The sequence below is a fragment of the Phyllostomus discolor genome, chromosome 8 (assembly GCF_004126475.2).
Source record: "Phyllostomus discolor isolate MPI-MPIP mPhyDis1 chromosome 8, mPhyDis1.pri.v3, whole genome shotgun sequence".
Classification (NCBI taxonomy): Eukaryota; Metazoa; Chordata; class Mammalia; order Chiroptera; family Phyllostomidae; genus Phyllostomus; species Phyllostomus discolor.
The window spans coordinates 83,775,390-83,790,659 of record NC_040910.2 but is presented as its reverse complement, the minus strand read 5'-3'; the positions used below and the strand labels follow the sequence as shown (position 1 = coordinate 83,790,659).

The following is a 15,270-nucleotide window of genomic DNA, read 5'->3' as shown; positions in this document are numbered from 1 at the left end:
GCACTTGCTCTCAGTCATGGCATCTGGACCCTCAAGGGAAACAGCTCCGATGCACAGTGCCAGAGTGAAACCAACCACTTATGGAAATGCTGACTTGCATTCCGTGTGGAGTTTTCACACCTCTGTGCTGTAACCAGTGACTTTTGCTCAAGGAAACGATGAGCTGGGCCTGAGTGTAGTGCTGCCTGGTTTTTCCGAAGCCCACACCTACCTAGAGGTCACGAGACGGGAAATGAGAGCCCTCTCCCCTCTGAGTGATAAATACTCCCAGTCGACCCGCTAATTTATGTCCTCTGGTCCCCCCTCCTCCTCACCCCTCCACAGTCCCTGCTGCTACCCTTAGCCCTTCTCACCTCCCCCCCCCCCCCAGCAAACCCCCAGGACCAAGACAATGGGAAGCCCCTGCCCGGGCTCCCCAGGACGCAGTGCAGCATAATGCCAGCCCCTTCCTTTGCCTACTGCCCAGCTGCCGGCCCAGGAGGGAACAAAGGGGCCTGCACAGACGGAAGGCTCCATATGCCAAGAGTGGGGCGGGGATGGAGGGGGAGGGGGTACATAATGCCTGGGGCTGTGGTGCGGCTGGCCCCAGGAGGCAGGGGTCTGAGCAGGCTGTGGTTATGCCATGAGGCAGGAGGCTGGGGTTCCCCTGGGTCCAAGGGCAGTGAGGGTCTGTCAGTGTGGGAGGGGGCACAAAGGGGTGCCCACAGTTTCCTCTGCAGGTTAGGCCTGTCTGGCGGGGCACCTGCTAGCTGGCTGGGGTGGCTGTCTTGGAGAGGAATCCCCAAATCATTTTGGACCCACCCCAGCGTGAATGAGTGGGGTAGTAGGGCCTGTGGCATGGAGAAGTCCCAACTCTGTTCCTTATGGGCTAGGTAAATTTGCACCATCCCCTGGCTCACTTGGCCTCAGCATCCTTGTAGTGAGATGGGTAGGCCCCCGAAGATCACAGAGTGAAATGCACTACAAATGAAAGAATGCTGTGACAGGTACTGTTAGGGAGAGAGCAAGGGTGGGTCTGGGGGGGTGGGGCTTCAAAGCCCCACCAGGGGGGATGGGAAGGGGCCCAAGGAGATGGGGGGAGGCTGACCCTGCTCAGACAGCTCCAACCTCCTCCCCAACCCCCCTCTTCTTCAGAGGGAGGCATGGCTGCGGGGCTGGAGAACTGGTCTCTCTGGCCCTCCTGGGGCCCCCAGATCCCAAAGCCCATTTGTCCAATCATTTCCCTCCAGCCAGCTACCATCTGTTGAGCACCCACTGTGTGCCAGACACTCTGTGGGGCGGCATTCCTGGGGCGAGGGGAAAGGGAGAGAAGGAAGATCTGGGAGCCAAATGGGCTGGGGGTTAGCTTCCCCGCTGCCTCCCCCCACCAGCTTTCCTGACGCCAAAGGAGGGGGTCTTTGCATCAGCGACTGCTCTCCAGCCTCCATCTCCAAGAACATCTGTTTCTTCTCTGGGTGGGGGTGGGGTGAGAAGAGAAGAAAGCAAGCAAGGGGGGACCAGGGGCTCCCATTCCGGGCTTTCAACTCTCACGCGGCCCTCGGTAATTGAATGCAGCTTCCCAGTAACCGGCCCAGCACAAAGAGGGCCTTTCACGGGCAGCCCCGCCAGGCCGCCAGGCAATCAGGCAACTGTTTCGGCTCCTGGGCCTCTTAACAGCTCCTCAAAGCCACTCAATCAGCAATTACAGGGGTCTGGAGAGGGGCGGGGTGCGGACTCCAGGCCTGGTGATGGGAGTGGGGAGGGGGGTCCACAGAAAAGACAGGAACAAAAGAGAGGGGGCAAAGGAAAGCCTTCTGCTTTTCTGCTGGTGTCTAGAGGCAGGGATTCTTGCACCAGACTCAGCAGGTGATGGAGGTGCGCCAGTCACACAGGCTTGTGGGTGGGCATGGAGACCCTGGGGCCAGGCAGGGCACCCGCACCTTGGTGACTCTCATGATGTCCCGCAGGAATGTCTTGCCCCTTATGACAGGAAGGTCACCCCGTGCAGCTCCTGTAGAGACTGGAAGCAGGAGCCCCTCCCTCGTCTGTGGTCCCAGTGGCGGCCTGAGCCCAATGCAGCCTGAAGCCCAGTGTGAGGCTGGCCCGTGGGATGCCCTTACCCTTGAGCAGGGCCCCCCTCCTGCAGGGGCTGCAGGGCCAGGGATCAGAGGTGAGGTGGGGGGACGCGCTAAGTATCTCTCTCACTGGTCTCCTCCTTGAGGCTCAATTTTGTCAGGGCCTTGGGCTCCTTGTACTAAAATAGCTGGAAATCTCCCACGAATGTCCTTTGAAAGTTTCAGCTCAGGCACAATGTCACATAGGCTACCTGTGCCCTTACAGATCAGGTGACAGCCAGTGTGTGCCAGCTCTCAGGTGTCAGAGACACCTGTGGTCAGGGGCCTCCTGGAGGTCACTGGGGTGTGGAGTGGGGTCGGGGTCTGAGAAGGCCTCCCTTTGTCAATCTCCCCTGCGCTGGGCAGCTGGGTGAGGCCAGGCTGCAGCTGGCACCACCTCAGAGCCAGCTGGACCTAGATTTGAATTCCCACTGGCTGTTTGACTTCTGTGAGCCTCGGTTTCCCCAGCTGTGAAATGGGGATCTTCCCATTTGCATGCAGGGCAGTTAGATGTTAAGTGAGAATGTATAAAGCTCGGAGTTCAGCACAGCAGGGTGCCCCACATGCAGCTCCTCCTCCTCCCCAGGCTTTCTCTGGCCTGCCTCCCTGTGCCTCTCATCTGACACAAGCTGGGCTTCCAGGCCTCTGTGGATCCCGAGAAGGAGGTGGGCCTCGCTGAAGCTGTTAAGACCTGTGGCCCGATTGATGGACAAGAGGCAAATACTGGCAAAAGGTAGGACACTCAACAGTGGGAGGGAGGTGACGCCACCACCATCACTACACCCAAACACGAACCTGCACTCCTTCCCTCTATGCACGATCCCATCCTGTTCACACTTCTGGACCCAGCTGAAATGCCACCTCCTCCAGGCAGCCCTCTGTGAGCTTCCAGGAGGACACAACCTTCCTCCAGAGCCACAGGGAAGGAGAAGTCTTTTGTTCATCACTTTCCTCCTGAAGGTGGTTACCGCGGGCATAATACTTTAATGAGAACTGAAAATGTGGTTATTTTGGTCTTCCCTAATAGATCATAATGCAATGTTCATGAGAGCCTGTCTTGGTCATCACTGTGGCCGCCACATGTCAACAGTGCCTGGTACATTTAGCGGGTGCAGAACAAATAGTTGCTGAGTAAACGCACCAAGGAAGGAAGGAACGGGCTCCACGGAGGGCAAGTCCAGTGCTTACCCCTCCCGGGTGCCACACAGGGCCCAGCCTGTGCGTGGTGCACAACCGGTGTGCGGGAGGTCTAGAGGCGGGGCCGGGCTTTGTGTCAGGGGCCTCCTTGTCTTTATCTGAAACAGTCGCAAACCCACCAGGCCTCCCAGGGGGTTAAGTGGTGCCGTTCTGGAGTCATCTTTGCAGTATTCCTGGCTCCCCCCTAGGGCCCCATAAATGTTCACTATTGTGATTGGGTGTTCAAAACATACTATCAGGTTGGCCAACAATTTGTTTAGTTTTTTTCCATACAATGGCTCTAGCAGTGCTTAGTTGTCTTTAATTTCATTCAGGACAATTTTATTAGATTGATTGTGACAGCTGTCATATCAGCATGCACTAAAAACAAGCCTATCAAAATTGGTGAATTTTTGTGCAGCTATTTTAATATTAAAGATGAAAGAAGATAGGCAACATTTTTGGCACACTATGCTTTATTATTTCAAGGAAGGTAAAAATGCACCCTGGCTGGTGTGGCTTGGTGGATTGAGCACCAGCCTGCGAACCAAAGGGTCACTGGCTGGGTTCCCAGTCAGAGCACATGCCTGGGTTGCAGGCCAGGTGCCCTAGCTGGGGGCATTTGAGAGGCAACAGACCAATGTATCTCTCACATATCGATGTTTCTCTCCCTCTCTGTCTCCCTCTTTTTAAAAATAATAAATAAAATCTTTAAAAAAAGAAAGGTAAAGATGCAACTGAAACGAAAAAAGATTGTGCTGTGACAAAAGTGGTTTGCAAAGTCTCTTGGTACTATTGACATTTTGGCCAAATAACTCTTTGCTGTGGGGCTGTCTTATGCACTGGAGGATGTTTAACAGCACCCTGGCCTCTACCACTAGAAGCCAATAGTGGGAGACAGCTGACATACTCAAAATATCCAAGTCAATGAAGTTATTGGCGACAATAAAAAATGAGTCTTTTATTTTACAGAAAGAACTAAACGGTTTTTGGCCAACCCCACACAGAAAATCTAGCTTGTCCGTACAGCTTCTCTCTCTTCCGCACAGGCTTTGTGCCACTACAATGAGCTTAGCGGGGCTGCCGGGGTCGCACAAAGACCTGAATGGCGATTAGGGAAGGTGCCATGGCTTGGGATTTCTCTCCCATTGAGATTTTCTTGTGTTAGCTATGAACATTTTATACCAAACTTGGGCTCTTACTTTGAAAACGAAGTTTGGACTGAAGCCATCCTTCATTTTCAGAAGTTCCAGCAGGCAAGCCACAGGCTCTCTAAGCCGCAGCCTTTGTGTGGCTCCTGCCTAGCAGCCTGGAAGCCTTCTCCTGCAGCCCTGGAGGTGCAGCCCTACCCCCACTCCTGTGTCCTCCGGGGACAGCCAGCCCCCCAGCCTTTCCACTGCTCCATATGGCCTTTCTCACATCACTTCATGTTTGTCTGTTTGCAAAAACATCGACTTTTTGTTTATTACTGTATCGCAGGGAGCTGGCTGGCAAATCCCCACTGGCTTTGGAGAGCGAGTTTTGGGTGGTCTGAGTTAGGATACAAACCAGGCGGTATATGCAAGATTCACTGTCCGAGGACCTGGGGGAGGGGGTCTCCAAAAGACAGGAAGTCACCCTCCAGAGCAGCTGACACAGAGGGGCCAGCCTGTGTGGCCCCTGACCCCTAGGGACGTGCCACCAGAGCAGGAGACTAGGTGACACCCCCCGTCAGTCCCAGACTGAACGTTGCAATGGTGGACGTCCCACAACTCATGTACTTATCTACAGTCCTGCAGCTCCTCACCGGGGCAAGCAAGCGGCCACAGGATTGATTTACTACGTTGGTAACAGGGGCACTGGAAGGAGGCCAGCGGCTCTGTGTCCAGCCTGTCCCGTCCAGCCCACCGGAGCTCCCAGGGGGCAGGACCATGTCTCTGTCACCTCTACATCCTCAGAGTGCAGACTCAAGAAATGAGTGCTGAGAATCAGCGTCTGCTCACCCCCGCCCCCATCGGAGAGCCCTCACCACCCCGGACAGACAAACGCTGACATCTGGGCCTTCCCAGCTGTCAAAGCACAAACTCGGACCTGACGCTGGAGGCACAGGGGACGGGCTGCCAGGGTCCTGAAGCAGGGTCCCGCATTCCTCTCACTGAACCAGGCACAACCCTGGAGTTGCAGAATGACAAGCAGTCTGCTTGGGGTCCTGTTGGTGACACCCAGGGGCTCAGGGCGGTGGCTCTTTACCAACAGGTACGAAAGCCATCCAACATTTTAACAATGGGGCTTTTCACGATGGCACAGCAAACCAGTGCCCTGGGACTGGGGGGACGTGGGGACGGACAGCTGTACCCTCTCAGGGTCTCCCGGGGCTCCCCCATTCCTGAGGACGCCAATGCTCTGGCAACAGCCGCCTGCATGCCAGGCTACCCGCTGTGGCCCGAAAGCCAGGGGTCCATTCTTGAGGCAGCAGACCCGAGTGACACTGGTGGGCACTGCATGGGCCTGACTCTCTCTCTTAGTTCTCTCTTAGTGTACTCCATATAACAGCTCCCTGGACAGACGGTGCTGCTGCCCTGCGTGGGCAAGGCTGCGGTGGACCCCATCCGATCCAGAGGCAGTAAGGGGCGGAGCTGGGGTTCAACCCAGGGCCACACACCAACCGCGACCCCTGGGGCTACCCTGCAGAGCAGCCGTCTCGGGGCTGGACTGCCACACCTGTGCCTCACTGTCCACGCAGGACTCCTTTCTTGGGAACAGTGTTGGGGCCCAGAGCACTTTCTTCCGGGTGTCTGTCTTTACCCTTTGAGGATGGGTTTGAGGGTTTTTTATTTTTATTTTTTGCACTCCACAGTTAGTTGTTCTCAAGACTGTCTCATCAGTCAGTTCTTAATGCCTTTCCAGAAAGTTCTGCCGTGAGGGTGACAGCATCAGCACGGGGTAGGCACGTGGGGCTGTGGGGCTCTGCATCAGAAGGCTGGCCCGAGGGCTCCGGCTCTCCACTGTGGGAGCGGGACCCTGGGTTTGCCCTCTGGTGGGTGGACCTGAGCCAACTCCTTTAAGCTCTCTGAGCCTCAGTTTCCCACTAATGCCTGCCTCGGAGGGTCGCTGCAACGCTATGAAGTGTGAGGCCTGTGGGCTGAGCACAGCCCCAGGGGTGTGGCCCTCGTCCTTGGTGTGACTCGGAAGGGCGACACCTCATCAACGGTGTGAGTTGTGGTCACAGGGAATAACTCTTACGCCAACCACAGATCTGTTTACCCGCAAACCCCGCTCAGTCTGGAGTCTGCGCAGCGTGACCAGCACCCCAACGCCCCTTTCATGGTTTCAACAAGAGCGTGCAGAGTGACGTGTGCCAGGTGCCATGCAGGACACTGGGGATACAACAGCCACCAGAACTGTCATATGTCCCTGCTTTCATGGAGCTTAGCTTTCAGAGTAAATAGACCCAAGTCAATCCAACACCGCTCCCAACTCAAACGCCAAACTACCCCAAAGTCGCCAGGTCCGAGGCCCTGGAAGGGAGCCTGGGCATTCTGCCGTGACAGCTGACTCTGGAGCCAGGAAGCCTCCTCTCACTAGGGTATATGCTCCTGGGGGTGTGTGTGTGTGAGACTGGGTCCAGGTTGCTATGGAAACAGTGTTCAAGCAATGGGCTTGTTTTGAACGAATGAGGCCTATGGCTAAGCAGAGGATCCCAAGTATCTGCCACCCCAGGGGAGCTTATAAAGAAGGATGGCCTTGGGATGGCTGGGGGGCCTGGCATGGCCTCAGGGACCAGCTCTGCATCTCCTGTGAGGGTCCTCCAGACCCAAGCAGGGATGGCCGAGAAAGCTCTGGAAACATCGGAAAATACCTCCTGCACTCAGAGGACTTGCTCCATGAAGGGTCGGCGCTCAGCCACTGGGGGCGGATTAACAATGTCCTTTGCAGAAGGTCCAGGGAGGCCGGCCGAGCAACATGGCGAGTCCCTTGGCTGCCCACTGCCTTGCCCTCTGTAGACAGGAGCATGGCTTAGGGAGTCCTCTACTACAGCCCCACGGACATAGCAAGTGTATCTTTTTGAATTTCACCTTGAGTGCCTAGAATCGAAATGCTCATCACTCTCTCTGGGGAGAAAGACGAAACATCCTGCTTCAGGGAAGCATGGCCTTGTAAGGCCCTGCACCCACGTGGCTACAAGGAGTTAAATACTCATAAGAAGATGCCACGACCTGAATCACATGAGCGCCCGCATAAGCCAGGCTAAGCTGGGGTCTCTGCCCCTGCCAGCTGAGCTGGGGTGCTAGCTCCAGCCTTCCTGGCTCTGCCCAGCCCAGCAGTAACCCTGGCGCTGAACAAAACAGCAGTGGGCGAGAGGCCCTGGGTCCACGGGGCCCACAGCCGGATCCCAGGCTTGCTGGCACCTCCTACGCGGCCCACAGCCCTGCTCCCTGCTGGCATCTCTTCCTTCTCGTCCTCTCCCAGGACCGGGCAGAAAAGGTCCAGGGCGTGGGATACAGTGGCCTTTCTTGGCCCTTCCTCGGCAACCAGCAGGCTTGGCCAAGGCCAAGAGGGCTGGGGTGGGAGGCTATAACATCCCTTCATCGGCATGCACTCTGCCTCCTCTCCCCGTGGCCTGGGACACAGTGTCCCCGAGTGGCCCACCTAATGGCAGCCTCTCTAAAGCTCTGTGTCTCCCAGAGGCACTGTCTCCTTCTTAACATGTGAGCTGACATTTATTCACCAGTTGCCATGTGCCAGGCCCTATGCTAAGCTTCTCCATGCCTGATCTCAGCCCCATGAGAGCCTGTTGTTACCCCTGCCCATTCTACAGATGGAGAAACTGAGGCTCAGAGAGGTTTTTCTACCAGACCCAGGACGCCCCAGCTCATGGGCAGCAGAGCCAGGTTTCAAATTCAGATCCAGGCCTCCAAAGCACTAGTCCCTTCTCAGCCTCTCCTGCTTCCAGTCCTTGGGTGCCCAGGGCACCCGGCCTTCATTTCTGGCGCTCATTCTGACCCTGACCAGCTCAGTCTTGGTTCTCTGACCCTGGCAAGACAGGCTGCTATGTCCGCCTCCCTCCCCTCGTCTTCAGGAGCCTCGCAGGCTGGAGCCACTGAGTGACGGAGCATGTGGGTGACTCCTCACCCCATGAGAGGGTGAGGACCACGGTCTTGGGTACCTTACACGACCAAGATTCCAGAGACCCATGGGCCCTGGGTGCAAACTCTGAGCCGAGCATGGCAGGCGGCAGCTGACCCACATAGGACTTTTGGGCAGTTTCCTGGGGCCCCTCAGTTGCTATGGCCCATAAAGGGAAGGAGGGGAGGGAGCCCGTGTAATGGGCCCCGGGCTGGGCCTCCATGCAGGCCAGCACTCTGGAAAGGGGCTGCTCCGCATCCCGTTGGGGCGCCTAGGCCTCTCGCCCCTCACCTGAGAGTCGGAGACTTCCGAGGGCTTCTCGGTCAGGCTGCTGCTCTCCGCCTGGATGAGGTCATTGTACTTGGTGACGTCCTCGTCGGAGTAGTGCAGGCTGCCCGGGCTGGGCCGGGGCGGGGACCTGGGGAGAGTGGGGTGAGGCTGAGAGGCGGCCCCACTCAGAGCCACCTGCTTCCTCCGGTGCGGAGGAGGAGGCCTGGAGGCATGAAGGCCCAGGATCCCTCACCCTGCTGTGTCTGCTCTTCCTAGGCTGTGCCTTGGAAGGCGGACCATAGGCTAGGGAATCCACTGCGGTGGGGAAGGCTCAGATGCCAAAGGTGCTGGACCGACCTCCAGAATCAGCTCCAGGGAAATGGTGGGAGGGGGAGGCACCTAGATTCCCCACGTGTGGTTCGCAGCCCTCGGGCATCAGGACTACCTGGCAGTGAACGTTACAAAGTATCCTGGGCCCCACGGAGTCCTCAGGAACCGCATCCTCAGGTGGGGCCAGGAGACCTGCACTGCAGTCCAACTCCCCCTGTGATCCTTAAACTCACAAGGCGAGCTTTAGGGAGTTGGCACAGAGGTTAGGAGAGAAAGGAAAAGCACCTCTTCCCTCCCTGCCACTGATCTGTGCAGAGACCGAAAGTGGTTCCCAGGGCTAAGTCACGCCCCACCTGTGGAATGTTGTGCCCTTCCGGGTGACTTAGAGCCTGGCCCTGAATTGTCAGCACTCACTAATATCCAGAGTAGGGTGTCTGGCACTCCACCTGCTACGGTGCGGGGGCCGGTGCAGCCTAGAGGCTGGACAGTGGGCAAGGCTGGGGTCCTCTACGACTCTGCCCTCAGGAGGGGGGCCGAGGGAGGTACTGCCCAGGGCCTAATGCTCCAACACCTACCTGCCCAGCCTGCTCCAGGAAGGCTTTCTGGAACGGAGGCTTTGAACCCCAGCCATCCACACAGGGGCCGGAGCTGTTTGCTGCAGCAACGCTGCTCTGAGAATAGTCCCTTGACCTTGGAATCTGTCACCAGCAACCCCCACCCCCTCACCCCCAGCCTCCTGTACAGTATCTGCACTGATTACATTCCAATCGACAAAGTGCATCTTCATATGAAAACTAAAATAATAGCAGTACTAGCTGCAGCTTAATGTAGACAAATTAGGCCAATAGATGACACAGAGGCGGGAGTCCACGGGGTGCCAGGCTAATGCTGTCTTGGTGACATGCAGGTGAGAGGGGGCTGGCAGTGTCACCGTGGCTGAGTTGGGCCTGAGACTGAGGATCCTTTGGTGCCAACGGGATTTTTGTGTACACGCAGTGGTGTGGGGTCACTCAGAGGCCGCAGTGCACGTACACTGTGGGCGTGAGAGGCAGGCCAGGCCAGGCCAGGCTGTTGGTGAAACGCCCCCTTGTTCCATGTGGCAGGGCCCTGGAGCCAGCCTGGCGAGACTGTGGTGGCCATGCTGGGCCTGCTACTGCGGCCTCAAATGTCCCTTTCTTTGGAGAGCTGGCTTTGGCGGAGGGTGAGAGCTGGCCCCCCATCCTCCTGAAGAACACACACATCGCCTCTTCCCTCCGGAACCAGACAGAGAAGTTTTGTGAGCTGCCGCTGCCCTTGGAAATGGGCGGGGTGGCCGGCCACAGGGAGTGGGCTAGGGGGCCTGGGGTTGGAGTGAAGTCAGAAGGAGACAGCTGGCCTGCCACCAGCCTCGTCCTTGCTAGGGTTGGATGCTGCCCTTTGAGGACGATGCTGAGAGTTCGGACTTGGGGCAGGCAGGGGGGCAGGGAGGTGGGAAGAAAACTGTTCTACCACTACAGCAGGTATGAGAGAGGACTCAGGGGAACATGCCTACACTCAGACAGCCCTCTCTTTCCAGAGCTGGAGGAGGACAGGTAGGGCAGAAGCAACCACGGGGAGCTCCCGGCCCCTCTCACTCACATGTGTCTGTCCAGCCTACTTTTGCCAGGTCTGCCTCCCCTTTGCGGCAAGTGAATATCACGGCTTCAGGCTGTTCCTAGGAACAGCTGGCTTCAAACAGCAGTAGGTTGGTTTGCAAACTTGTGTAAGGTATTTGTCCCTTGTCACTGGCAGAAACCCCTGGTACCCATCTCCTTGTGACATCCTCCCCAGTGTGCCCTCCCCTGGGCTGTGGCCCCTGGCCCTGGGTTGTGCTGCCCAGGCCTTGCTGTGTCTTTCTGCTGACGATTCCCACTCACTGGGATGGAAAGCGGTTTCTAGGACAGGGCGAGGCCAAGTGGGCATGGCCTGCTCTGTGGCCCTCCCAAACCTGGGCCCTGCTGGCCCTCAAGCCTCCATCCCCTGGTACCCCATGCAGGGAGCCCACTACCTGGTGTACAGGCCATTCTTTCGGCAGAAGGAGTTCTTGACAGAGAGTCGTCGGTTGTTGAGTTCCAGGGCAGGAAAACTGCTTTCATCCAAGCTCATCATCTCCCCGTGGCCCAGGGCCCCAGACTTGGCATTGTTTCCTGGTCAGGGGTGGGGGGGGGGGTGGAGTGAGGAGCAGATCAACACCGATCACTCCCTTCAGACCGGGTGGTCTCCTCTCTCCCATCTCCCTTCTCCCCACCTGGCTGGGCTGCCCGGTTTCTCTCATTAGAGCTGAAACCAAAATTGGAGGTGGAGATTGCATGGGAAGCCTGGGCATTTCCAGGAGAGAGAGAGACCCGTCCTGCCCCTGCTGAAAGGGAGGCAGCCACGGGAAGGTCTAGCCCAGCCAGCAGGGCAGGGTGGCGGCTCACCCGAGTCTGTCTTCTTGGCGTATTTCTTGCTCTGGCCCCGGATGATGAGCACGAAGACCAGCAGCAGGATGAAGATGAGGCCGACCAGGGCGATGACCACCAGGAACCACCACTCCTCGTAGAATGGGCTGGCTTTCTGGGCTGGAACACGGAGTGGGTGTCAGGGCCAGGGTGCTCAGCCCCTCCTGCTCCAGTGGGGACCCTACCTCCTGCCCTCAGCGTCTGTGTAGGTGGGGTCTGTGCCCTCTGAACAGGTGGAGCCCAAGACAAGGTTGGGAGGGACAATCGTTTTCAGTGCCAGCTCTGATCAACACATGGAGCACCCTGCAGGGCTGTTTTGAGAAGAGTTCTGGGGTTGCTTCTGGACTCACAAGGAAAGAGTGCCAGGATTGATTAGTGATGTCTGCCAGAGACCCGGGCTGGAGTGCGGGAGGGGTGGTGTGCTTGCTCTTTTTCCTTTCTCCCCATTGCCACCCATGGCCTACCTTGATGGGCAGACCCAACTTTGCATTGGGAAGGTGCTTCTCTGGCCTGCGGTGGGCCTGACAGAGTGTGTCCCCAAGTTTAGCTAAGACAGAATCTTTTTCTGGTAGCACAAAGCGGGGTTGTGGGGACGGTGGATGTGAGCGGGTCTTTCAAATGTCTCTCCAGATGGGGCTCCCCTTCTTTCCCAGTCCCCAGTACTATGCTTTCTGCACCAGGCTGTCTCATCCACCCTGATGAGGGGCTGGCTTCTATTTCTGTCCTCAAGTGTTTATTTCCCACGATTCGGTCCTATCCATCTGGACAAGGGCGAAAGTGTGTGGGAGGAGGGAGGCAGCCGGGTGTTTGAAACTCCCCTGGTGAATAGAAATTCTGAGTTATATTCCTGCATCGAGGGAAGAGGCCCCGGGACTAAAAGCAGTTAGTGGTTAGACTTGAGGTCACAGGTGTTGAGATTAGAGTCCTTTGTGAGCTCTGAGGCAGGCTGGATGGGAAGAACTTGGCGAGAATAAATGGGTGGATGGCAGGCCACCCCACCTGGGCACTGTGCTCCACTGGCTGCTGACTCTGTCTGTTTGGGGGTGGTTTCTATGGAAACACAGAGTTTATGGCCTGGCGCCCTTGAATCTCCTGGGTGATGAGCTCACGGAAGCTCTCACGTTGGGCCTACTGATTCGTGCACAAGTCCACTGGGCCCCCTGCCCAGGGCTTCTGGAGTCCTTGAAAGGGAACCCAAAAGAGCCATGTCCCAGCTCCTTCCACAGTGGAACGCTGACTCAGGCCCTGGCCCAGGGCTCACTGCTTCGGAGCGCTGAGAGCACCGTGCATTTCGGTCCCCACCCCAGTGCTTCCAGGCCTCTGCTGCCTCTCCTCCTTCCCCAACGCCCAGCCTCTTGAGGGGCGCCCCCCGACCCCTCACCCCACAGGCCAGTACCTGGCACAGACTGGGAGGGGCTGCTGGGGGTGCCGAAGCCGTAGTCGTTGACGGCGATGACCCGGAAGTCATAGCTCACACCCGGCTTCAGGATGTCCATGCTGAACGTGTAGGAGGTCACCTCCTTGGGGATGTCTTTGATGAGGATGTCCCACAGCCCCTCATCTGTAAGAGCGCAGGGGTGGGGTGAGGCACCCCGTGGCAAGGAGGCCCCCCTCTGCCTGCCTGCCTGCCTCTCCCTGAGAGCCGGCCTGTCTGCTCCTCCCGGTCAGCGCCGAGGGCCAGCATGGGGCTCCTAGGAGGTCCTAGGGAGGAATTTTTTTTAAACGATGCCATTTGCAGCATCTGACCTTTTTATTCTTTTTGTTAAAATGTCTATAAAGTGTTATAACTGTATACTACGCAGAAAATACTGTAACACGCAACCAGTAGCACACCCAGACAGACAGGCTCATCTCTGTATCCCTCATGGGCCGAACTGCACACACTCTGCCTTCCACAGCATTGAAAAGCCCAGGTTGGCACGACTTGAAGTGGCTGCCGAGGATTGTACCGCACTGCCTATGCCGCCCCCCCACCCCCGCCACCCTGCACTGAACCAGGCTGAACCATGCTGATGCTGTTCCTGATCCCCATTCCTACTCAAAACATACAGAGGGGTGGCATCACACACAAAAAAGAAGACTCTTTTCTTTTTTTTACAGCTGAAAAAGGAATTGGGGTTGCCCATGAGCATTTGGTCAAGGAGCTGGATTTGAGGTTCTCAGGTCCCTCTGTGCTTAGGGGCAGGGATCTGAGGAGAAACAAGGACCAGAGAGGGCCAGAGGGACCCCTGCCTGTAGTCCACCCTTGTGGTCTCCAATCACCCCAACTTTTGAGCTCCTGACTTCCCTTTCAGGCCCTCCCAGCCTCCATTGTCTAAATTTATTAGCCTAAGATTAAGGCAACAGTCCTCTGTCTGTGTAAGAGACGAGGCGAGCATCCACTAGGGCACCGTGCAGAGACTGGGAGGGGCCCGGGCCAGGTGCTCTGCATGGGGCTCGTGGGGCTGGCTTGGCCCTGGCACAGTGGGTGAGCCCTCCTGCTTGCACTAGTGCAGGCAGGGCTTACTTGGGAACCGACATGTCAAGCCACCTGGTTAGGTTCCCTTCTCAGGTGGATCGGGGTCCAGAGATGTTAGAAGGACCTTGGTGGGCTGAGCTTGCAGGTCCTTCATCCCATGACCTGTTCCAGGGAGGTCACCCAGGTCACCCAGGGACCGGTACCAGTGACTGCCCTCCTGCATGCCCCTCCTGGCTCTTCAGCCTCGCTCTCCTCCGGCACCCTTCTCCCTCGGCTGCTTCCAAGCTCCTCCCGGGAAGAGCTGCCTTTCAGGCCTGCAGGCTCCCTGGCCCCAGCTCAGCCCTTCTGCAGGGTGGATGGATTTGGGTTGTGCTCCACACCAGACTTTTCTATAGATCCACCCCGGTCAAGAACTCTAGTGGAGGTGCCACGCCCTCCATAAGCATTTTGGAATTTGGGACCAAGAGTGGGGTGGGATCTGCTGAGGCTGCCTTCCCTCCCTTCCACCCTTCCCCCCCAGATTCTCCGATGCAAAGGAGAATCCACCGGGGCGGCTGTGGGGGCCTGTCTGCTCTCTGAGGTCAAGACCAAAGGCTGTGGGTCCCAAGACTCGGACGCACCTTCCGCCGTCTTTATTTGGTTTTGGGTGCCTCCCGTCTCCTGCACGTCCTGTCTTTTGTCTAATGTCTCTCTCACTCCTGCTAGGCTGGGAAATTCCTCCAGGGCAGGGATCACGCCCAAGTTGTCTGCGTAGCCCCGCACTTAGCCCAGGCACCTACTAAGTGTGGAATGAATGAATGCAAATCTCTCCTCTGAAGCCCCTTCAGAGCATTGTGTGCCTTGGTTTCAGTACTACACGCCTCAAAATCTGAGTGTTGGGGCGCAAACCCACTTTCCTCCCATGACTCTGAATTCTCTCATTCATGACAGCCACAGGGATGATGGTGGTGGTGACGACCATACCACGGGGACACTCATTCCTCATCAAGCATTGTGGCTCGAAGGGCCTTACTCTTCATGCCCACAGCAACAGTGGGAAGGAGGAACTGTTGCACCCACGTTACAGATGGGGAAACTGAGCCTTGGAGAGATGAACCCATCTTCCTGAGGCCACCTGGCTGTAAGTGGCAGAGCTGGGGTTTCAGCCCAGAGCCATCCGGTTCCTCCTGGCACTGAACCTCCTCCGGGCACCCAGAGCCATCAGCAGCTGAATCGGTGCTTGCTGGATGGGCTGGTCTGAGACCTTGCTGCCTCCCAGAAGCTGGGGCCTCTTGCTTGCTGTCTGAGCTACTTCATTTTGCCCCACAGAGAAACAAAGGGTAGGGCTGGGCACTTGGGCCAGGCCAGAAGCTGCTGGAATGTCATGCTGTGTGGCTCT

The 15,270-nt window shown here is 57.2% G+C and overlaps 1 protein-coding gene across 3 annotated transcripts in view; it reads right to left on the bottom strand.

Annotated features, from left to right (window-relative positions):
- The window catches only part of SDK2 (sidekick cell adhesion molecule 2), a 248,104-nt gene that overhangs the window by 5,793 nt on the left and 227,041 nt on the right, over positions 1-15,270 (bottom strand). For all 3 annotated transcript variants that reach the window (XM_028521407.2, XM_036033413.1, XM_036033414.1), the window contains 4 exons: positions 12,831-12,995; positions 11,414-11,554; positions 11,002-11,140; positions 8,667-8,793 (listed from right to left, as the gene is read on the bottom strand). In XM_028521407.2, coding sequence (XP_028377208.2) covers positions 8,667-8,793; positions 11,002-11,140; positions 11,414-11,554; positions 12,831-12,995 — 572 coding nt within the window. The remainder of the gene's footprint in view (positions 1-8,666; positions 8,794-11,001; positions 11,141-11,413; positions 11,555-12,830; positions 12,996-15,270) is intronic.